The sequence below is a fragment of the Ahaetulla prasina genome, chromosome 8 (assembly GCF_028640845.1).
Source record: "Ahaetulla prasina isolate Xishuangbanna chromosome 8, ASM2864084v1, whole genome shotgun sequence".
Classification (NCBI taxonomy): domain Eukaryota; kingdom Metazoa; phylum Chordata; class Lepidosauria; order Squamata; family Colubridae; genus Ahaetulla; species Ahaetulla prasina.
In genome coordinates this window covers 34,846,142-34,869,328 of record NC_080546.1, presented here as the reverse complement: position 1 = coordinate 34,869,328, position 23,187 = coordinate 34,846,142, and the positions used below count along the sequence as shown (strand labels likewise).

The window sequence follows — 23,187 nt, the reverse complement described above, 5'->3', positions numbered from 1 at the left end:
GAAAACAGCTGGAAAATGCCCCCAAAACTGGCCAAAAAACAGGCTGTTTTTTGGGTTGTTTCCCAGCCATTTGGGGGCCGTTTTCCAGGCTGTTTCTGGGCCTTTTCTGGGCCATTTTCAGGACACCCTTAAGGCCATTTTCAGGTTGTTTTTCAGGCCCAGAAAATGGCCTGAAAATGGCACAAAACAGCCAGAAAACAGCCTGGAAAATGGCCAAAAAAGGCTGTTTTCCAGGCTTTTATCCGGGCCAGAAATGGCTTCTGGCTCTCCGATGCACGCACATTCCGGTTTGGGCACTCGGTGCCAAAAAGGTTCACCATCGCTGACCTTTATCTGTGCTTTTGGTTTTTCTTGCCTAAATGTAGAATCTTACTTTTCTCATCAAAGATCACTAATAATATGCTCAGATTTGCTCAGATACATCCAAAGCTGATTGTCCAACTGTAACCCAGTATTTGTTAAAAAAACTAACAAGTATAAACTGAATTAGTCATAATCAGGGCATTCTTGCCAATGTTGCATTTCACGCTAGCGCATTGAGTAAAACAACAGCTGAGCCCTGGCACTCCACTCTGCTGCACCGTAAAGCTGAGCTAAAAACAAAGGAGTATAGCATGGGGGCGGGAAGGTGGGCCCAACTGATGTTAGGATGAACCAGTTCGCTCTTATAGCAATATTTCCACTACCGGCTCTCCCGAACCAGGGAGAAACAGTAGCAACACCACTGGGGCTAAGGCCATCTGGTAGTTCTTTGCTGCCTCCCAAGTCTCCAGAGTCTGACATCAGCGAGGCAGAAGAACAGCATAAGCCTGTTCCCAGTGTGTGCATGTGCAGAGCTGCCAGGAGACAGGAACAATGAAGGAAAAAGGGTCGACTTGGGAATAAGGCTTGGAGATGATTGGCCCCTCCCATAAGACATAAAAGAGAAACGAATGGGACATGAGCTTTTGCAGGAAGCAATTAGTTCATCTGGCCAATTCAAGATTTGAAAATTCTGTTTGTGACTCTGTGCCAAGTTTGGCCTTGCCCTGTGTCTAGAAATTAGCTCATTGGCAGCGTTCCACGTGAGACAGGTGGCTGTTGATAACCTTCCCCTGAAAAACTGTTTATCAAGCCTTGTACTGTAAATGAAAGTAATTTCTAGCCATATGAATTAAAGAGGTTTGCTGGGACTAAGTATGTGCTGTTTAATTTCTAAGGAAGCCTAGGTCAGAACAGCTGGGCAGAATAGATTGAAGGGTCTTATATGCAAATTAATAGGCAGTTAGAGGCAGAATACTAATGAATGGGATATTCTATTGTAAAGTATAATTTATAGTTCAGAATTTGTTTTAGAAAGTAATAAGGACCTGCACTACAGTATACTGAGAGCATTTATAATTGTGAAAACAAAATAAATGAAATAGCTAAATGAAATTTTAACCATGTTTTAAACTTATTTGTATCCATATGGAATATATAATTTCTTACGTAAACTTGAATTTTAAGGCAGTTAGGAACCAGGTCCTTACATGGTTAAAGACCTGGTTCCTTATGCATAAGAGCATCTTGGTGATTGACTTACTTTCACAGGTTTTTTCGGATTCATGCTCATTTGGTGCCCCTTGTGCTCTATCTTTACAATCTAATAGTGCACACCTAATTTTACAACATAATTTGGAAAAGTTTTTATCATAAGCAATATTGCTTGGCTTGGCTCATTGAAGCAGGATACCTGCTAATAACAAAATGGATGTCTGAACTACTTGCTTGTCAAAAGGATGTAATTACCTTATGCTGTATAATTAACTTTAGATCTTTCTGATATGACTAGTTTCCATAATGTATAAAATTATGTTCTTATTTTTCTAACTATGTTAATATTCATGCAAACTCAGTCATCTTTCCTTCAGCTGAATACAATAGAGGCTGTTGTGTGATTTGTTCTTATATTGTAATTTAACAGCAACATTTCTGGTTGGAATAAATGATTAAATTTTAAGCAATACTAGCTGCATTATAACAATTTTGTCAAGACATATAAGCAAAGTGTTCTTTTTTTAAAAAAAGAAAATGCCATAACTGAGCCAGTGGTGGGTTTCAATTTTTTTTACTACTAGTTCTGTCAGCGTGGCTTCGTGGGTGTGGCATGGTTTGGTGGGCATGGCTTGGTGGGCGTGGCAGAGAAAGGATACTGTAAAATCTCCATTCCCACCCCACTCCAGGGGAAGGTTACTGCAAAAATCCCCATTTCCTCCTGATCAGCTGGAAATTGGGAGGCAGAGAATAGATGAGGGCAGAGCCAGTCAGAATTTTTACTACCGGTTCTCTGAACTACTCAAAATTTCCACTACCGGTTCTCCAGAACTGGTCAGAACCTGCTAAAACACACCCCTGGACTGAGCCCTATATAAATGCTCCTACATCATCATCATCAGATTGGACACACAAATTCCTTGTGTGTCCAATCACACTTGGCCAATTCTATTCTATTCTATTCTATTCTATTCTATTCTATTCTATTCTATTCCATTCCATTCCATTCTATTCTATCTCTAAAGAAAGGCCTGCTCCTTAATCCTAAAATTGGGGAGAGGGTTGTTATGGCTCCATAGAAAGAAATATCAATTTGTACATGCAAATAGGCACATCATTACATTACCATATTTCTGTTTTTAAAGAAGAGACTCATATGGGAGTTGCTTAAAAGGCAGGATCAATCTTCAGCATCTAAACCAATTTAATTTGTCATTCTGATTTGTGTTTTTCTAGTTTCCTTCTTATATTTACAGTTTAGATGGGATTTTCCCCCCCACACATAAACACATTATAGATTTTATACTGTCTTTATGTAATACATATATACATACACACATATGTGTGTGTGTGTATATGTATATGTATATACATACACACATACACACACACACACACACACATACTTTTGTGGGTATGTATCAAAATTTATCTACCCTGCTTATTAAGAGTCCAACTTTTCTTTCCATAGGGTATCACATTCTATTTTGATGTTTGTACCAATAGGTTTAAACCAGGGGTGTTAAACTCAAGGCCCGTGGACCAGATCTGGCCCACAGGTGCTTAGATCTGGTCTGCAGGACTGATCTGGAAACATCAAAGGACAGGCCTGCAGTGCCTCTGCCAGTGAAAACAACCTGTTGTGGCCTGCCAGCAGCCAACAGAGCTGGTGGCAGACTCAGACAATGAGGAGATTGGGGAGGAACATGAGCCAGTCCTGGAGTCTGGGGAAGGCTCTGATGAGGGCTCTGCATCAGAGGCAGAGAGGGGGCCAAGGCTGTCTGACAGTTGTCAGCTGCCTTCGGAGTCGGACATGAGTGAGGCAAAAAAACAGTTGGAGCCTGTTCCCAGTGTGTGTGTGCACAGAGCTGCCAGGAGAAGGGAACAGCTAAGGAACAAGGGTCGACTCAGGAGTAAAGCCACAGGTCGACTGTGAATGGCTCCTCCTATAGGGAATAAAGAGGAGCGAAAGGAGAGGGGAGTTTGCAGGAGACAATTTGTTCACTTATCTGACTTGGAGAGCTGCCAGGACAATATCTTCAAAACTTGCCAAGTTTTGAAGATATTGTCCTGGCAGCTCTCCAAGTCAGATAAGGTCTGTGACTGTAAATTCTCCCTTGAAAGATTTTTCTGGAGGTAAATGAGAGGAATTCACAGTAACTTAATAAAAAGTGGGTTTTGTCAGGAGGAGTCTGCTTCGTGCTCTTGGGAAGCTTAGGTCAGAACACAGCCCTCCCAAGCTCCATTTTAGCTGACAGAGGGTTGCAGGAGGCCATCACAGTCGAAAATGGAGCTCAGGAGTCTGTTTTCACGGGCTGAACACTTGGGCCACCACTGGCGCCCTAACATGAATGACATCGAGCTGGCCATGCCCACCCTGGCCCACCGAGGTCAAACACAACCCTAATGCAGCCCTCAATGAAATCGAGTTTGAAACTTCCCAGCCTTTCAATATCTTTTCTAAGACCTTCATTACAACCCTAAAATGCTAGATTTGCTGCATATTTCTCCACTGCTGGTTCCTTTATTGTTGAGAGTTTATTCTAAAAAGCAGAAGCTATCCATCATGCTTCACTGTACTTGTATATTTTATCATTTGTTTGGTTTTCTTTATACTTCACAGTACCGTTGCTTCAATGTGATCCTTGACTTTCATTATTAGAGCCTGCAGATCATTTTCAGCTGTCAGAATAGTGCTGTTTATTGATGTTTCTTCCTCTAGTTTTAAAACCATGTTCATCTTTTTCCAATCCAGTCTCCCTCAAAATATATCCAGCATATGTTAAATAAGTAAACAAACAAGCAAATAATACTCAGCCTTGCATCAGCCCTTTGTTGACCAGGAACCAGTCTGTTTCACCATGTTTTGTTCAGATTGTGGCCTCCTGTTTTGTGTATAGATTTCACATGAGGACCATCAGATTCCCATTTCACCAAGGGATTTCCACAGCTTGGCCTGGCTACGCAATCCAAAGTCTTTCTACAGTCAACAAAGCACATATTGACCTTTTTAAAGTATTCCTTTGCTTTCTCAATGTGTCAGCAACAATATCACATGTTCCGCGGCCTTTTGGAAAACCAGGTTTATTATCTGGTTTCTTTTTCCATCTATGTTAGATTATTCTAATCAGTATTTTGCTTGTATGTGAAATATTGAGAGACACTTTGCATAGTCGATTGTGTTTCCTTTCTTTGATATTGGTAAATAGATTGATCTCTTCCTGTTGGACACTATCATTCCCCAGATTCGTTGGTATAATTTGGTTAGAACATTTCCTGGTTCTTCGAGGAGAGGGGCAAACAGGGACAGGATGACTCAGCCAGCAACAACGATTCCCTCCTAGTCTGCCTTTCACAGGGAAGGAATGTGTGTGGCAGTGCTGGAAAGCGAGGAAGCCTTCAAAGAAAGAGTGCAGGCGGGCTATGAGTCATTGTTCCAGGCTGGATGCTTCAGCAGGAAGAGCCTTCGCCACGATGGCTGTCAAGAGCCAGGTGCAACTGGCAGCTTGCTAGCTCGAAAGTGGATAAAAGTTACCAAGTTTGGTATGGTGTGTGTGTGTGTGTATAAGCAATGACTCCCATTTAGCCCACCTTTCACATGTGGGAGAGGACTGGAAAGCGAGGGCAGGAAGTCTTCAGAGAAAGAGTGTGGGCTGGTGGGAACTTTTGCCTCCTTTAAGCTGGGCCAGCTTTGGAAAGCAGTGTGGAAGGCCCAGGCTCACAGCGAATTGTCCCTGTTATAAGTTGGCCTGGGCGAGGTGTCCCATGGTGAGGTGGAAGGGGCAAAGTGGAAGGGATGAAGTGGTGACGGCAATGTGGTAGCAATGAGGTGGCAGTGGCAAGTTGTCATAGACCCTTCTTGACACTTCTGTATTTTTTGTTTTGACTTCTCTTCCCTTTTTCCATTTTCCACCATCTGTATTGATGTCCAGTTTGGTTCTTCGGTTTCTTGGTCTTTTCAGATTCATCCTTAACAACTTTTTACATTTCATTCTGCAGTTTTTATGATTCCCTATTAAGGAAGTTCAGTATGGCAATGTATGCAGTTTCTGGACATATAGGTTTTGGATTGAGTAGAAATAAAGAAAAATGTGGAATAGAAAGAATTAATTGCATAACAGGAAAGCAACGTGAGTTTAATTGGGCTAGATTCACAGGGGTCCCCAACCTTTTGGACCTCAGGGACCACCAAGTTCATGATTTTAAATCCCGCGGACCACTAATACGAATCCAGTGCGCTGCTTGCTGAAGCGCCTGGACTCCCAGTGATGGGATGAGGTCCTTCAGGCACTCTCCCTCCTCTCTCTCTCTCTCTCTCCCTCTCTCTCTCTCTCCCTCTCTCTTTCTTTCTCTCTCCCTCTCTCTTTTTCTCTCTCCCACTCATTCTCTCTGATTCCCTCTCTCTTTCTTTCTCTTTCTCTCCTTCTCCTTCTCTTTCATTTTCTCCTTCTCTCCTTCTCTGTCTTTCTCATTCGCTCTCTGATTCTCTCTCTGTCTCTCTCTTATTCTCTTTCTTTCATTCTGTGTCTTTCTCTCATTCTCTCTCACTTTGTCTCTCCCCCCCCTCATTCTGTCTCTCTCTCTCATTCTCTCTCTTCCCCCTCTCATTCTCATTCTCTCTCTCATCTCATGGGTCAGCCAGTGTCTTGGGGCTGAGAGGAAGTCAAGCATCTCCCTGAGAGACCGAGGTGCACAAAGCACCAACAAGAGCCGGTGAAATCCAGCAAGAGACGAAGCTTCACTTCTGCTCTGGAATATGGAGCAAATCTCCATCCCCCCCACTTCCCTTGCCAGGAGAGGAGTGACTGGGAAGGGAGGGCAAGGGGTGGGGACAGCCACTGGTGGGTTCAGCCAATAGGAAGCTACAGCAGGGGGAAGAAACAGCCCGGGGTTCCCGCAACCTGTTGCTTTGGCCAGCCTCCACCACCACCACCCCTTGCACATTACCTCATTCTGGCAGGTGAGGGCTGCGCTGCAAAGTTGCAAGATGCACAAACCTCCCTCTATTTACAGCCCCACCATGAGCTGCCTACCAGTCCCTTATTCCAGAGCTCTAGTCACAGGACTGGCCAAATGCTGCCATTTACGGGACCGCCTGCTGCTACCGAATACCTCTCACCGACCCGTGCGCTCTCACAGAGAGGGACTCCTCAGGGTGCCGTCTGCTAGACAGTGTCGTTTGGCGACACCCAGGGGAAGGGCCTTCTCTGTGGGGGGTCCCACCCTCTGGAACAAACTCCCCCCAGGACTTCGCCAACTTCCGGATCTCTGAACCTTCCGCCGCGAGCTTAAAACATATTTATTCATCTGCGCAGGACTGGACTAGATTTTAAATTTATATTGGTTTTAATGGGTTTTATTATTTATATTGCTTTTTTAATTATTTGCTGTGTAGAATAAGTTTTTTAATTGTTATTTTATTCTGTATTTATTTGTACTTTTTTATCTGCCTGTGAACCGCCCTGAGTCCCTAGGGAGATAGGGTGGTATATAAATACGATAAATAAATAAATAAATAAATAAAATTGCTCACCCCAGAGCAGCTCTTCTACCGGGTGCGCTGTGGACCATCAAAATTTTCTCATGGACCACTAGTGGTCCATGGATTACTGATTGGTGACCACTGGGCTAGAATGTCAAGAAACTGGATACTTTGAAGAAACTTCAATTAAAACAAGATAAGAGGCTACATTTAACATTATAGAATTTTGAAAATTCTATAAAAATTTAAACCTGCTCTATTTACCTACCAATCAGTTAAGAGAGAAATGCTAACAATTGCTATAATGTTGAGGATTGGAGATTCCTAATCTAATTAAAATATTGACGTAATGTGTTTATGGTGAGTATAGTTACAAACACATGTATTTCTTTATTGGATTTGGAGATCACCTTCTATCTCTAACACAAATCTTAATATTGGAGAAATGTATCGATATTTTGTAATGATAATATTTTGTTATAAATTGTTTTAAAAATGATTATTGTATTTTCAAAGTTTTAATGGTTATTCTTAACCTGATAATAAAGAAACCAACACAATGTTATGCATGTCTATTTAAAAATAAATCCTACTAAGCTGAGTAGATTTTTTTTCCCAACAAACTACATGGGGTTGCAAAGGTAATGCTCTACCAAGAAACATAAATGATAGGTAACCGATATGCTTTCTCATAAACCTCTATTTCCCCTTAAATAATAAAGGTATTCTAATTGAATTTCTTTACTATCTGTTTCATTATTTTTTATTTCTCGTACTGTGGAGGCAAATGACAAGTTGTTTCACAGTTGTTGTTTTTTAATAATTTTTATTAGACTTTTAACATTTAAAAACAAAATAAAGAAAAGTACATCAAAAAATAAAAACACATTAAAAACACGTAATAGACATAATATTACATCATATATTATTTTACAGCTTGCAGTATTGGCATAAATATATATTCTCTGTTCTTATTCAATCGATCCTCTACGTGCTTATATTTACATTGGTATCTATTTACCAAACTGTCCTTATCCAGTTAACACTATTCAGTAATTTACACTTCCTAGTTTTAACTTAATTAGATTAACATTCCAATTTATTATTTTGATTTCCTTTTTCTAATCATATAACTTGTTCCACAATTTATAGTATTCCGACTCTTCCCTTTCCTTAATTTCCAGCGTCATCTTATCCATTTCTGCGCACTGTAAGGTTTTTCCGATTATTATTTCCTCTCCTGGTACATTGTTTTGTTGTTTCACAGTTTTAAGCATGTCCTAATAGGGATATTGGTGGGCAAGAACTGATTTCTTAACAGGCACCATTCAAAGCAGTGACAATAATCTTAAAGATGCTTAAAGATCTTAGTCCCCGAATGTCACAGGGAGCATGACTTTCTAAACCAGACTGCTTGAGTGTGTTCCAGCAACCCTTCCTCTAATCTAACTGTGGGAGAGGACTAGTTGATTGCTACCTTACAGTTGACCATAAATAACCATTTGGGACTTTCAAATGGCCTAACCTTTTTTTTCGGGGGAGGGGTTGGAAAACGTCAAAAAGAATATAGATTTAGACTGAAGTTGCTTGTCTCCCCCCCCCATCCACTCCCCTCCACAGCCCATATGTGAAACAACTGCTAGTCATCATTAAGCGTACTGGTTTTAAAGGTTTGAAATGTTTTAAAGCAGTTTTTTCCCCCCTCTTTAAATTTATCACCACAGCTTCAAGATACTGCATGCAAAATCTGTAACATTTTGTCGATCATTATCTTGGAAACAAGATCCGCTCCGGTATGATCAGAGATATGTTTTGGACTGCAATGAGATGCATGCCTGCCCTCTGCCCCCTAGCCAGCCCTTTTTTGGGCAGAAAGCCAGAAAGAAAACTACTCACCTTGTTTATAATGAGTTATGTGCTCACAGCTCAGGACAGCGCTACTCACTAGTGATTTAGAACAGACATAATAGAGACAGGTTACTGATTGACACTGAGGATAGCAAATTTATGCCAGTAATTTTTGTGGTGACTGACTGAAGTACTCAGTAGCTGGGAAAGACTCTATTATTATTTCCCCATTACCAGCACAGCATCTTCTAGAGTTTCCAGTCACTGTTGTGTTAAAACCAACAAACAGGATACATTTGATGTTATTTCACTGATTGCTCTGTAATACTATGAAAATATTCTTGATTACTAGTGGAGAAATTAACTACATCTGAAAAATTTCTTACAAAACATACTTGTTAAGAAAGGTTGCTAGTTTCAAGAAAGCTATTCTTCCTGTGGACTTTGTCTTCTAACCTTTTAGGGTTGGCCATAGACACTACACAACATGTTACATTGAACACATTCATAATCTAGTTAAATTCGGCCAACAATGGGTCTGAATACACTGAGATGTAATCTCCCTTTACATCTGACAAACAAAAGTATTTCATTCTCTTGTAATGTGTTTTGAAAGAGTGTGCTATTAAATCATTCTGAATGAAAAGTTATCAGAAATGGAAGAACTTATGCCCTATGCCCTAGATTGCTGAGCACCTGCTAGTATGGAAGGTTGTAAGCTGGGAACCAACAAAAATAAATCCTACATGAAAAAAATCCTTGTGTTTTTCATATATTTATTTTGTCCAATCCTGTACACCAAGGCAATAACTGTTATTCCACTTGATTCCTGATCAGCAGTTTGCTCACATCCTTTTCACATTAGCTGTGTTCCATTTTCTTTGTCTAAGGTACTGAATGGTTATGAATACTAAGGACAGTCATTCAGTAATTATTTTTTAATTATTAATTGTTTTGTTAGACCCCTTATTTTTTATATTGTATTTTCACTATTGTGGCGCTAGATCGAAATATAGTTGGGTTTCTAGGGAGTTCTCCTTATGTATTTTTCCCTCTTTGATAAGATTACTTCAAATTCTGTGCAAATACACTTTGAGTAGTATATAGTTTGCTTTTGACTTGGAACAACAGCTCCTAGAACTCTACAAAGCAGCACCAAAGTGAATTGAGCTTCCTTAACACATTTCCTATTCAAATACCCTGCTTAGCAATTTCAATCAATTGCCAAGAAACATAACCCCAGCAAGTATTTGCTGACTACTGTCCAGCAAGACCTATAGTTCTCACCCTTAACCCCAAAGAAATCATGAATTCTGGAAAGGAACAGAAATTATTCAGATGACTATTTGTATTTTCTCAGTTTAATACAAAAAATAGTTAGAACTCCATTTCTTCCAAGGAAGAATGCATTGCATTTCATTAGATGATGGTCTTATGCATCAAATTGGTCCATTATCTGATCAATGGCAATCATTCTCTAAACTGATCTCTTTACATTATTATTTTTTCTCTCTCTCCCTTTCCTCCAGGTATGAAATTTTCCAGTAGGCAGAAAATAAAAGGGTATATGACCCTTTCAAAGTTTCTGAACTGATATGGGGAATCCCAGTTCAAGGTGTACCAAGGTGTACTTTTACCAAGTTCGCTTGGTCCGCCAGTTGCGTCCCTTCCTTGACCGGGATGCCTTATGCACGATCACTCACGCTCTGGTTACATCTAGGTTGGATTACTGCAATGCTCTCTACATGGGGCTGCCCTTGAGGTGCACCCGGAGGCTACAGTTAGTCCAGAATGCGGCTGCGCGAGTGGTAACGGGAGCCGCTCGTGGCTCCCACGTAACACCACTACTCCGTAGCCTGCGCTGGCTTCCTGTGGTTTTCCGGGTACGCTTCAAGATTTTGGTTACCACCTTTAAAGCACTCCATGGCTTAGGACCTGGGTACTTACGAGACCGCCTACTGTTACCTTATGCCTCCCACCGACCCGTACGCTCTCACAGAGAGGGTCTCCTCAGGGTGCCGTCCGCCAAACAGTGTCGGCTGGCGGCCCCCAGGAGCAGGGCCTTCTCTGTGGGGGCACCAACGCTCTGGAACGAACTTCCCCCTGGCTTACGTCAAGTGCCTGATCTTCGGACCTTCCGTCGTGAGCTCAAAACACACCTATTTATTCAAGCGGGACTGGCATGATAGTGTCAAATTTTAATTTGGGGTTTTATTAATATTTTTAAAATTTTTAAATTAAATTTTAACCGGGTTTTATTATTTATATGTCTATTTTAAATATTTGGCCTATTTAATAAGTTTTTTAGATTAATGTTTTACTTTGTATATTTATGTGTTTTTTATATGGCTGTACACCGCCCTGAGTCCCTAGGGAGATAGGGCGGTATAAAAGTATGAATAAATAAATAAATAAATAGGGGTCCCATCAAAAAGCAGGTTAACTTTTTCACAGAAACCTGTGAAGTATGTCCCATCAACTAATCAGGTTTCTTGAAGAATCCAACTTCCCTGTTTAGTTTACAGAAGGAGAATTTAGAATGGTCCAATAACCAACAGTGTACACATGTAAGAGATGAATCAATTACAAATTCAGCTAAGGGTGAGGGGAAAGAGAGAAGTGAGCAAATAGGTAGCCAAAAGGCAGTGAGTTTAAATGCATACATTCAAGACAAGCTCTCCCAAGAACTCCTGGATAAATTATGCAGTGGGATTTCTGGATTTCTTTCAAGTAATTACGTTTCGATTTCTTGCATTTCTTTTAGTGCCAGGAAGCACAAGGCGCCACAGATTGCAAAAAGCTTCATTGATTGTTCCGTGCTTTAAGTTTGATTTCGTGACTTGACTTAACTTCGGAAAAAAGGTACATTCACTGGTCAGGGAACAACTAGCAGGTAATTGCCAAAGATAGCTCCACTCTCACTGCTCTGTTCTTGGAAAGGAAGGACAGCAGGCTTCAGCAGCAAAAACAATTAATTCCAAGGGAGCCTGGAAGAGATGCATGGATATTTACGTACTGAAGAATAGATGTGGCAAACATGGACTAGAAAATTGGTTACATTATAATTGTACTGAATAAATTTGAAAGGCTGAGTTTAAGTGCATACATGTATCCCTGTCCTCCCAAAAGAAGCTGCAAGAATTTGGTTACCTGTGTGTGCAAGAAAAATGGGTTGTTTTATCTGCTGGACTGACTCAAAATAATTCATATTTCATGGTCCCATTTCTAAGAGAATTTCTAAGTAAAAGTGCATCAGTTTACCTCTGTCAGAAAGGTGCTGCATATTTGCTCATAAGTTCCCCTCCCCCCCACACACAAACACACACTCAAGCAATAAGTGACACTTACTTGCCAGTAAATATAGATAGAACTGCAGGATGCCTGCCTAGCAAGCAAGCTCTGAACACAATGGAAATAAATCCAAGTTAAGAGTGGACTGCTACTCTTATATAATGCTCCATCTATGGGACCTATGGAGACAGACATCTGGAGATATGTTTGAAGCTGTTGGCAGAGGCTTCTCAGAAAGTCCTGGGTAGAACAGTGTTCTCCAATCACTGAGAAATCTTACAAATTCACTTTCCACTTTCTTGGCTTCCTGATTTTGTGGATTTCCAGAATAAATTCACATGTCAGGATAAAATGCAGTAAGTAGTTTGATTCTGAGATGACATCTTTATAGTGATTGTGATATTATGACACATTCAGGGAACTGAATGAAGCAAACTATCTTATTATTATGTGCAAATCTGATTGTAACACTGCAGGAGAAAGGTTGAGCCTGCCCTTGTTTTCACTTCTTCCCAATCTCTAGCTTCAGGCAGGCTCAACAACATTCTCCTTCTCCTTCCCTTCCCCCCACCCCAGGCCAGGTATAGGAACAGCTCTTTGGGATAGAAGCATCATCTGGGGGTGGGGGAAATAAAGGAACCAGCATCTGGAAAAGGATCGACGACTCTGCTTATTTGTTGCTCATGTCACTGACATTATCCTGATGAGAGTCAGTTAGTGAGTTAGTGAAAATAATCACTTCTGAACGTGTTGAGAGGGAGTAGTCCCTTCTACTGTCTTTGCTGCTGGAAGGGTGGGGCTAAGAGCGAAGTGCTCAGCTCTGACCTGAATTCAAGTCGTATTTCCCAAAATGTAGAGATTCTAATTCTCCCTGGTGCTCAAGAGAAAACCTGAACGGGTTGTCTCAGTCCTTTTTTCTATTTCAGAGTAGAAAGAAAAGAAGAGACATGCAAGCCAGATTTCTTTTCTTCCTCGGTTATCTGTTGTATAATTAGTTTTCCATCAGATAACACTTGGCTAGAAGTAAACCCATTATGCTGGAAGCATAATAGGGCTTTCTCGGAGAAATTAGTAACAGTTTAATGGTAGAATTTCATCTCAAAAAGAAATAAACCCCTAGCGTCGGGTTGGGAAAAAGCATTTCCTTCTCACACGCCTCCTCCTTACTGCGCATTTGTGTGTTTATGTACGTGAGCGCGGGAGAAAAAAACCCCTAAAAGGCAACTTTTCAAGACGAGAGCGTTTGTTTCCCACGCTACATTAGAACCTCGGAGGCTATGCTCTGTCCAGAGTCCTGATCCCAAATTGTTCTGTTATGTCAAAGCTTTGCGATGCTGCTGCGTTGATTTCACTGCCTGCGCTAGAAGCTACAGTATACAATCTATTCTATAGTATATATTGTGTAGAGTACAAAAGATGACCTTGTCAGAAATATGAAAGAACTGTTATCTAGGTAAAACGGGCTGAAAAACTTTAAACCTGAGAAATAAGAGTAATGTTTCCAAGCAACCCCAGCAATTCTTTGATTCTCTGGGGTATAAGAAGAGGGAGCTCGGAGAGGGTTGAGTTACAGCACAATCAGACTTGCAAGATTATGTTATTATGTCTAATTTCAATAAAGGTAGCTTGGGAATTGATTTTCTTATCTGGTCTCCTGATGGAATTGATAATTAGATTGTCCCAGGAGAATTTTTAGTATGGGGCAAAGAAAGTGAGGAAGTTCTTTGATCAGGTTCCTTCAGTGGGAAAACACATAGAAGTGGCAGGGTCTAACTTTTTTATGCACTAGATAAAATGAAGGTGTTAACCAATATGTCTTCTTGGCTATAAAAAGTGGAAGTTACATTCTGTCAGTTACATTCTGATTTTAAAAAAATAGATATAAGTAGTTATAACTAAACTTCCTGCAAAACAAATGTAGGATTTCCAAAGAATATAGCCTGTATCTTTAATGGATTAAAATTTTATTTGGCACATTATGTTCAGTAAAATATGAATGTGTTGCTTTAAATTTTAATCATAAATCAGAACAGAGATACATGAGAGGTGACAGAGCTTTATGCACAGATGTCCATGGAGGTCAGGCAATGAAAGAATGGCTCTAATTTCATTTAGTCACATCCATTTGTGGGGAGGCCATGCTGAAGACTAGTGGGTTTAGAAGGCTTGCAAAGACAGCCGTGCTCTGTATAAGCCTAAAAGGTTTATACAGCTTCGGGATAGCTGCATTTCATATCTATCAAAGGCCATTCAGTGACCTAATATATATAAAGTTTAATCAGACAAAGAGGCCTCCAAATCCAAAATTACCCTTAAAACCTTTGGTCTTCTTCGTCCAGCCAGATTTTCTAATCATTTGTACCAATCCCCAGATAAGAACATCTCCTTCCTTAATAATGTGGAAATCAATAAAGATTTGGTTGTTCTGCAGAACTAAGAATTATCAATATGTTTACCCTGGAATACCATAGATAGGTGCTATAGAATTAGGATTATATCTGATTTCTTACTAAATTCACAGAGGCTACAATTTCAGAATGGTTGGTGTCCAAAATATATTCCATCAGGTGGCACAGTTTTATTTCCTTGATGAGGTGATAGGGTAGTTTTTTTTTATCTTTAAAAATGATTAAATAGGAAATCACAGAATAAATTTGAATAAATTTGTTTAGACTGTCCAATTCAGCAATTGTTCTGGGCTTGAATGATGACATGAGGATTTGTTTCAAAGTTCTTTCTCAATCCCAAAAGGAAGTTTGCAACCCTAATTTAGAAGAGGATCGTACATATTTACTGACAAGGATTGAAATCAGATCACCTAAATTTCAATGAACTATTTAGTAGACATTTAAAAACCCAACATTTCTCTAAATACTTTGAACTACAACCCTAATCACTTCAAACTCATTGACCATGATTCTGAGAATGATAAAGTCTGTAATCTTAATCATCTCCAGGCTAGCTTAATCTATATTAATAGCAGGTGAATAAAACTATTTCCATCCTGGCCAGACTTTGGAAAAAAAACACCAACAACCATGGAAATGGTGATGTTTAAATAAACTTAACTAAACGTAGCATCAAAGTTTGCCTACTTCTATCACAAATACACTCTCCATTAATGAATACATTATAATCCTTTATTTACTGTAGGAAATGGTGACAAGTGTTTAGCATTTTTGAGATCACTTGTCAGTTGCTATTAAAATCAAGATTAATTCATATTAACGATATGCATTCTCAGTTCTCCCAAGTGACAGCATGCATTAAAACAACTATTGCAAGTAATTAAATTCAATACATGGGGTCAAATATTTTTAAAAGCAGTATTTAAACTCTAAAGTTCATTTGAGAAACATGCATGAAATTCAGGTCATCTTGTTAGTTATCATTTGGAACATTAGGGATTTAAAATTTTTATCTTAAATCTTTTGGGGAAATGTAATTGTTTTGCTTTTATTTTTCAATGTTTCCTTCAATTTAAGTACTAAATGGCTCTTGTTTATTTTAAAATTCCATATCTGTAACCAAATAAACAACTTCCCTGTCAGATCACTATAACTATGAGCATGCCAGCTACTTTCTCCTTGCTTTTAGCTCTCCCTTCTAAATTTATTTTAAATACAATACAGTGAAAATACAAAAATATTATCTGTGGATTTTTATTAGGCTTTTGAGATGTTCAGTAGTTTAGTCTAATTAGACAAGCCAAAAGCCTTTTGGAGATTAAGCAAATTGGACAACCCTTGTTAATTAGAACATAATTTAAAGTTTGAAATTATATCACTGATAAAGTAGCCTAATTAGCATCACAATATGGTAATAGCCTACCAAGACAGCCATGTGGAGGGCTGGTATGAACTCCTTAAAGGCTTGCAAGAATCTGTTTCCTTTCTATGATGTCATTAATAAAAGATTTCTATAGACTTCAGGCTTTCAACGGGTACATACAATTTATAGTATACACAATGCATTAGCCCATAGTGTGGCTTCTTCTTCTTCTTCTTCTTTTTTTTTTACTATTATGAAAACTAATAAATTCGTCAAGCTGAATTAAGCATACAAATCAGATGAGGCATAACAGATTACATATTGAAGCACCGTGTCTCCGGAGCCTAAATGAAATTTCAATCTAATAATTCCTTCCTGGCCCGGCCATAATTTGTTTAGAGATGTTGTTCCACTCCTTTCCAAGCGCTGTTCGCACAATAATTAAATGATACTCAAGCTTTTAACTTTGATTTATTTCATTTCACTGAGCTGGCGACAGTGAGAGCTGATACAATGGATTTTCATTTATATATTTATTTTCTTGAAAATTACGAAGCCTACAGTCTGGGGTGGGAAACTCACTGAAGCTGCCTTGTATGAAATTAAAGAAAAAGAGGAGGGGGACGAGGAGAGAGAAGGGAAAAAAACCTACTGCACTGAAATTAAAAATAGCGCAGGAACATAAGATTGGGCTAATAGGTTCACAGAAACCAGCACTCTGTCTCACGCAGAGGCCAACTGGATGTATTTGGAAAGGCCACAAGCGTGGGATCTTGCACTGTCCCAGCAACCAGGTCTTAAAGTATCTATGATTCAGAAGGTTCTAAACAGCCATCGAAGCAATAGCGTCTCTACGGCCTTAACAGATACACCTGCCGAACCCCACAGCTATTTTAAAGACGGAGCCCAACCGTCATAACCTTAATAGCCCTAAACACTTGTTTTGAAATCAGAAATTCTGAACCTAAGCGTGGCTCCCTTGAGGCGTAGTTCATGAACTACTAACTAAGGCGTCAAACTGCAGAAGAGTTGCCCAAGGAAACCTGCACACTGTTAGGTGAGGCGTTCAATTCCCTCAGCTTTGCCGTCAGCTTGAAACGCTCCAGTGGAAAGCTTGGGAATTCCTTGCAGAAAGGCATAAGACCAAGCTGGGAGGCACAGCTCAGTTAAAAAAAAGAAAGAAAAAGGCTTGCTGGCGGTTGGCAAGATGCATAACCATCAGCGGTCTTCGCTGCAGCGGTTAGTCCTCCTACCCGCCGCCTCCCGCAGCAGCTCCTACCCTTTAAGGCACCCACAGCGAAACAAAGGTTGACGGGCGTGGGAGTGACTGGCAGCGGTATCGGCAGCCACAGGCTCCGGCGCGCGCCCACCAGAGAAAAGGGCAGCAGCCGGAGCAAACTCCCAGGAGCCCGCGCGGCAGAATAAAATCGGGTGCCAGCCGCTTATTCGGACGGCGCCATGTGCGCGTGGGGAAGGGGGCGTAGATGTGTGTTGGTGGGGGGAGACGGTGAGGAGTCTTCCCCGCTGCATCTGCGCAATGGGGTCTCTTAGGGCATCTCATCCCCCGCGCCCCCTCTCTAATTTCAGTGTGGTGGCGAATGAATGACGGTCATTCGAAGTGTAAAAGGCTTTCAGAATTTCTCCACACCCCTTTCTGCTCCAACCCCTGGGCGAATGTTTCTCTCAGTCGTGTCACCTTTGCTCCGCATCGCCCTTCCCTCATAGTGGGGCCGTCTAAAAGTATTTGACTTTCATTCCCTCCCGCCCATCACCCACCCCCAAAAGCTTAGGCTGTCTTGTCCTATGTTTGGAGGCCCTGGGAGTTGTAATTCAAGGCGTTTTCGCAGGGCTGAGGTTTGGGAAAGCGTGTCCTTACAGGTACGGGTCTCCAAAGTTCATTCACCAAGAGCCAATTCAAAAGTCAGCTAAGCCAAAGCAGCACAATGATTTTTCTGACCTTTCAATCACAGCCCTTCTCCCAGGAAAGCTCAAAGGAACCCCTCAGGGATACGTTCCAAATAGCGGGCCCTCGCCTGACCCAACTCTCCGCCTCCGAGGGGCTACAGGACACTTTTCTAGGCGAAAAGAGGGCCAAGGCGCGACTTTACCCGCTTTTTCTCCCTCACATTTCACTTCGGCTCCAGCACAAGCGTTTTGCTTTTTTCCTCAAGCCCGTTCTCCCCGCTTTCACGTCACCACACAATCTCTCACACACTTTTCCACACTGTCTTCTCACATCGTTTTCACACCTCCCGCCAACATATTTCTAATGAAACTCCTTTCTAGTACGTCTCGCCGTTCTTTTCCAGCCTTATGTAAACGCCAGTCTTTTCATCCATGAGCGCACTCCCGCGTACCTACCCACGTGTATACACGTGGGGCAAGGATAATAGCATCGCGCACTCAGATGCCTTTCGCCACCACCGAGCTTTCGCTTCGCGCTCAGCGGCTCGCGCCGCCCCACACGGGCTCTCGCAGGACGCATGCGCCTCTCCCCAGTCAGCCCCAGCTTTGCCGCCATCCAATGGGTGGCGAGCAGCGAGAAACAGAGGGAGAGAGAAAGAGTCACACAGCACAGTTACTCCGGGGTCTCTCTCGCGAATAGGCACCTGTCAAGCCAAGGTGTACTGCAGCCGGCTGAGCCAAGAACAATAGGGCGCAGCTCGAATTGGAGCAGGGCAGGCAGGAGTGACTGGCAGACCAGAACCTTGGGGGCTGTTGCTTCAGCCGCAGTTAGGTTCCGAAGGCTTCGCTGGAGAGGAAGGGAGGGCTATCCGGATAGCAAAGAGTGGGGCAAGTGGAACAAGGGGACGTCTCGGGACCCTCAGCGGAGGACAAGAGGCAGGAGGAGAAGGGAAAACGGAAAAGGAGGGAGGGGGAAAGACTTTCCCCAAAGAGTCGCGAACGAGGGAGGAGGCAAGGAGCATCCGGCGGGGTAGCTGTCGGAGCAGTTAGACGGCGGAGACAGACGAGAGGTGGCGGCTGAACCGGAGGGAGACAGCTAGGCAAGGCGCCCTTCAGTTTGTGCTGCAGGGGTTGCAGTAACTTCTCAGCGCGCGTCTTTTCCCGCCTCTTCGCCGTTTTGTTTTCGCCGGCATTCCGGACTCGGACTCGGACCCGGATCGCCGGCAGCCACGATGATGATGATGTCCCTGAACAGCAAGCAGCCCTTCAGCATGACTCATGCCAGCGGCGGCAGCCTTCACGAACCCAAGTACTCGGCCCTGCACTCCGCCTCGCCCTGCAGCTCCTCGGTTGCCGGCGCCGCAGCGGCTTCGGTCAGCTCGCCCAGCAGCAGCACTGCAGGCGGGGGCAGCGGCGGGGGCAGCGGCCGGAATAACGCTTCGAATAGCAATAGCGCCAACAGCAGCAACAGCACTTCAGAGGCCCTGCGCCGCGCCTGCTTGCCCACCCCGCCGGTAGGTCGCTCTCGGGGCAGGGAAAAGAAGAGCAGCATTCAGGAAAGAGGAAATAACCGCTCGATCTCTTCCCGGCCATATGATTATTTCATTGGGAGACGGCAAATCAGTCCAGCACCCTCCCGCCCTCCCCAAAAACTACAGATGCTTTCAAGAGAGCTCCCACCAACTAGTATAACCCATGGTGCTATTTGCGGCTTTGTGTGTGTGTGTGTGTGTGTGTGTGTGTGTGTGTGTGTGTGAGAGAGAGAGAGAGAGAGAAGAGCTGCTTTGCCTTCCCTCTGCTCCTGGCCCTTACTTCGTCCTTCTGTTACTTGCTTTCTCTTTTCTCCTACTCTTCAGTCTTTCATCATCTATCTTTCATTATCGAACCATTCTTTCTTTCCTTGTTCCCACCGTTATCTATCTTTCATTCTCTTTCCTTTCATACCTCCCACTTTATTTCGTTCCTTCCAATTCTCCTCCCTCTCTCCTTCCTTTCCTATTTCTACCACCCTCCATCTCATTTCAATGGGGATAGGGTTGGCTTGGATGGCACTCCAAGGAGAACAGAGTGGAATTCCCTCTTGGCAGCAGTAATGTGTGCCTTTTATTTGCAATTTCAGAGCAACATCTTCGGAGGTCTAGACGAGAGTCTACTAGCCCGCGCAGAAGCCCTGGCTGCAGTAGACATTGTTTCGCCAGGCAAGAGCCACCATCACCACCCACCACATCACAGCCCCTTCAAACCTGACGCCACCTATCACACCATGAACACCATCCCCTGCACCTCGGCTGCATCTTCGTCCTCGGTGCCCATCTCGCACCCTTCTGCCCTGTCTGGCACCCACCACCACCACCACCACCATCACCACCACCAACCTCACCAAGCTCTGGAAGGAGAACTCTTGGAACACATCACACCAGGACTGGCATTGGGTGCCATGACAGGCCCCGATGGGTCAGTGGTTTCCACACCAGGCCATGCCCCTCACATGGGCAGCATGAATCCAATGCACCAAGCAGCACTCAGCATGGCGCACGCCCACGGGCTACCCTCACACATGGGCTGCATGAGCGATGTGGATGCAGATCCACGGGATTTGGAAGCCTTTGCAGAACGGTTCAAACAGCGGAGGATCAAACTAGGGGTGACTCAAGCTGATGTGGGCTCAGCCCTGGCCAACCTCAAGATCCCCGGGGTGGGATCCCTAAGTCAAAGCACCATCTGCAGGTTTGAATCCCTCACCTTGTCCCACAACAATATGATTGCTCTCAAACCTATCCTGCAAGCATGGCTGGAAGAAGCTGAGAAATCACACCGGGAGAAGCTCACCAAACCGGAGCTCTTCAATGGAGCTGAGAAGAAGAGGAAACGCACTTCAATTGCTGCTCCTGAAAAGAGGTCCCTAGAAGCCTATTTCGCTATACAACCGAGACCTTCCTCAGAAAAAATTGCAGCCATCGCGGAGAAATTGGACCTCAAGAAGAATGTGGTCCGAGTCTGGTTCTGCAACCAAAGGCAGAAACAGAAGCGGATGAAATACTCTGCTGGGATTTAGTCTTTGGAAATCTTTCTGCTTAGGGGAAGGAAATAAATATCAAAAAGACAGAAAAAACATTTCTATTTCTCTTTCCTGGAAAGAAAGAGGACCAAGCTTCAGAAAAAGAGTCCGATTGAGATGCAGTTGGACTGTGACTGGACAAAATACCAAGTTTAGAAAGTTGGCAGCAGATTTTATCGGGTTTGCAGGCTCAGACTTAAATTGGCATCAAAGAGAGACTGATTTTTGTGAAGGCAGATAAGAACTCTATAAAGGATGGAAGACATATCAAGTAAGAATTGTTTTTATTCTTAAAAGACATCACCTTTGCTGAGATGTAAAAGTACCCTTTACAGCTATTTTTCAGGATTTAAAAAAAAAAATTAAGTGATTAGAGAGACTGAAACTTTAATCTAGATTAGAGAGGCATCTCAAAAGTATTTTGATTTTTTAAAAAATAGATGGCGGTTTCTCTGTCATTAGACAGCATATTATAAATATATATATAGATATATTTTTACTGTGGTTATTACCCATTTCCTTCTCTGAAAAAATGCAGAAGGAAAATTTGATCCTGCTGTGCTTTTAAGAACTTTTAAGAGCTATTATTAGACTACTGCCAAACTCCTGTAAATTATTAATTTATCTCTCTAGTAACTTCATTTTGTGCTCATCCTAATTAATTGCACCTCTTTCATCAATGGCTTGATTAAAAAAAGTAAAATAAAACAGTATGGTTAATGTAAATTAATTATTTTATGTTGGTTAGTAGAATTTATGAATTTGCGCTTTTTTCCTTCTTATACAAAACTTCCTCTTGAGCCATTTGTATATGTTCCCAAAATTAAGATATGAGTATTCTTATTTGTGAGGCGTTCTCACTCTATAGTGGCTGTCTTGCGTTGTTTGTGTAGTCTGACTCACTTGTCCAAGGAGGTATTTGTTGACTGCGTTACATATTTAATGGGGATTCCCCCACATAGACTCCACAACCTCCACCACACGCACTACTTTAAAAAGAAGCACTTGAGTAGGTGACTGTGGTGGCTTTGTTGCTTTGGATTTCCTTTCATTCGAGTATTGTCTATTCTAGATTCCGACACTAGTTCTCGTTGTTCAGATCTCCTAGTTACTCTTTTATTCCCTTTGTTTGCAATAGATTTGCATTATGTTTGAAGGTTTTATAGGTAGAAAAGTCAAAACTACATTAGAAAGAGTAAAGGAGAGTGAGACAGTGAGTGGACCGAGAGAGAGACAGTGCACTGTTTGTAAATCCACATTATTTGGTATAATTCTTTTGGGTCTCCCTTCCCCCACCCACAGGTACTTAGATTGCGGTACCATTATGTATTGTAAATGATTCATTTGAGACTGATGCACATACAATTATATTCTTACGGATTTCACTGTATTGCTGTTATGTTTAAAAGTTATTTGAAGTTTTACTTCTGTACATTATAACAATTTGTTTTGTTAATAGAAATTATTATTATGGCAATGTATTAATTTATTCAAAATGTTGTCTAATTGTCTTTCATTAAAAAAATATTTTAACATTTTATTGACAAACCTATGTTTTTCAGGTTCCTTTTCCAGGTATAGATTGTATTACTAAACCTGAAGCACTTCCAGAATAAGTATAGATATTCATTTGCATGGCAACAGATTCATAATATTCGTTGTTATTGCTAAATCAGTATGTTAGGATCAGAGAATCAAACTGTGGCAGCTATTCCAGAATTAAATAGGTCTTGGGTTTTTTGCTAATTATTCCTATGTCGTTATTTTACTGATCAAACTACTTCAATGTTTTCTTATTTCACATAGAGAGACAACAAGATTATTCTTAGATAGTTATATTTATTGGACAATGCAAGTATTACCTTTTTCTCCTTTATGTGAATCTTTAATATAGAGTTGATGCTCATGAAGAACACTTTCAAACTAAAAATTGGTTTAGATAACCAGGTTGTAAAACTGCAAAGTGTAAAACAGGCAAAGGAGCTTAAGGATGTTGGAAGGGAGCTTTTCAATTATCCTATCTTGCTAGCTGGGTTCTGAAAGACGGTGGTAAAAATGATTGAGCCTCAAAAATTCAGCACTATTACCGCAGCACCAATCACAAAAATAGTCAGATTAAAAAATAGATGGAAATCTACAGGAAAGGATGGGCAGAAAGAAAAAAAAAGCTTGCTTGCTTGCTTACTTACTTACGTGGCCATATTTCCTGAAGCAATTAAAATGTTTTAAGAACTAGAAAATAAAAATGATCTCTCCCATATCTAAACAAATCTGTCCTATAGTAGGAGCTGGCTTGAAATATATGCTGCTGTGGATT

The 23,187-nt window shown here is 41.7% G+C and overlaps 1 protein-coding gene across 2 annotated transcripts; it reads left to right on the top strand.

Moving 5' to 3' along the window:
• The first annotated feature begins 19,044 nt into the window (after nucleotides 1-19,044).
• Nucleotides 19,045-20,867, top strand: POU4F2 (POU class 4 homeobox 2). Of its 2 annotated transcripts, XM_058193319.1 has the most exons (3): nucleotides 19,051-19,133; nucleotides 19,278-19,330; nucleotides 19,903-20,867. In XM_058193319.1, exons 1-3 carry the CDS (start codon nucleotides 19,051-19,053, stop codon nucleotides 20,865-20,867), a joined length of 1,101 nt encoding a protein of 366 aa, XP_058049302.1. The 2 variants fall into 2 exon arrangements, with proteins under 2 accessions (XP_058049301.1, XP_058049302.1); XM_058193318.1 differs by having other exon boundaries at nucleotides 19,045-19,326; nucleotides 19,932-20,867.
• The last annotated feature ends 2,320 nt before the right edge of the window (nucleotides 20,868-23,187 follow it).

Excerpts from the sequence above, each read along its gene's own strand:
- POU4F2 (XM_058193318.1), top strand. The coding sequence starts at position 19,045 with ATGATGATGATGTCCCTGAACAGCAAGCAGCCCTTCAGCATGACTCAT. Across the intron at positions 19,327-19,931 it reads CCTGCTTGCCCACCCCGCCG|AGCAACATCTTCGGAGGTCT; the intron begins GTAGGTCGCTCT and ends TTGCAATTTCAG.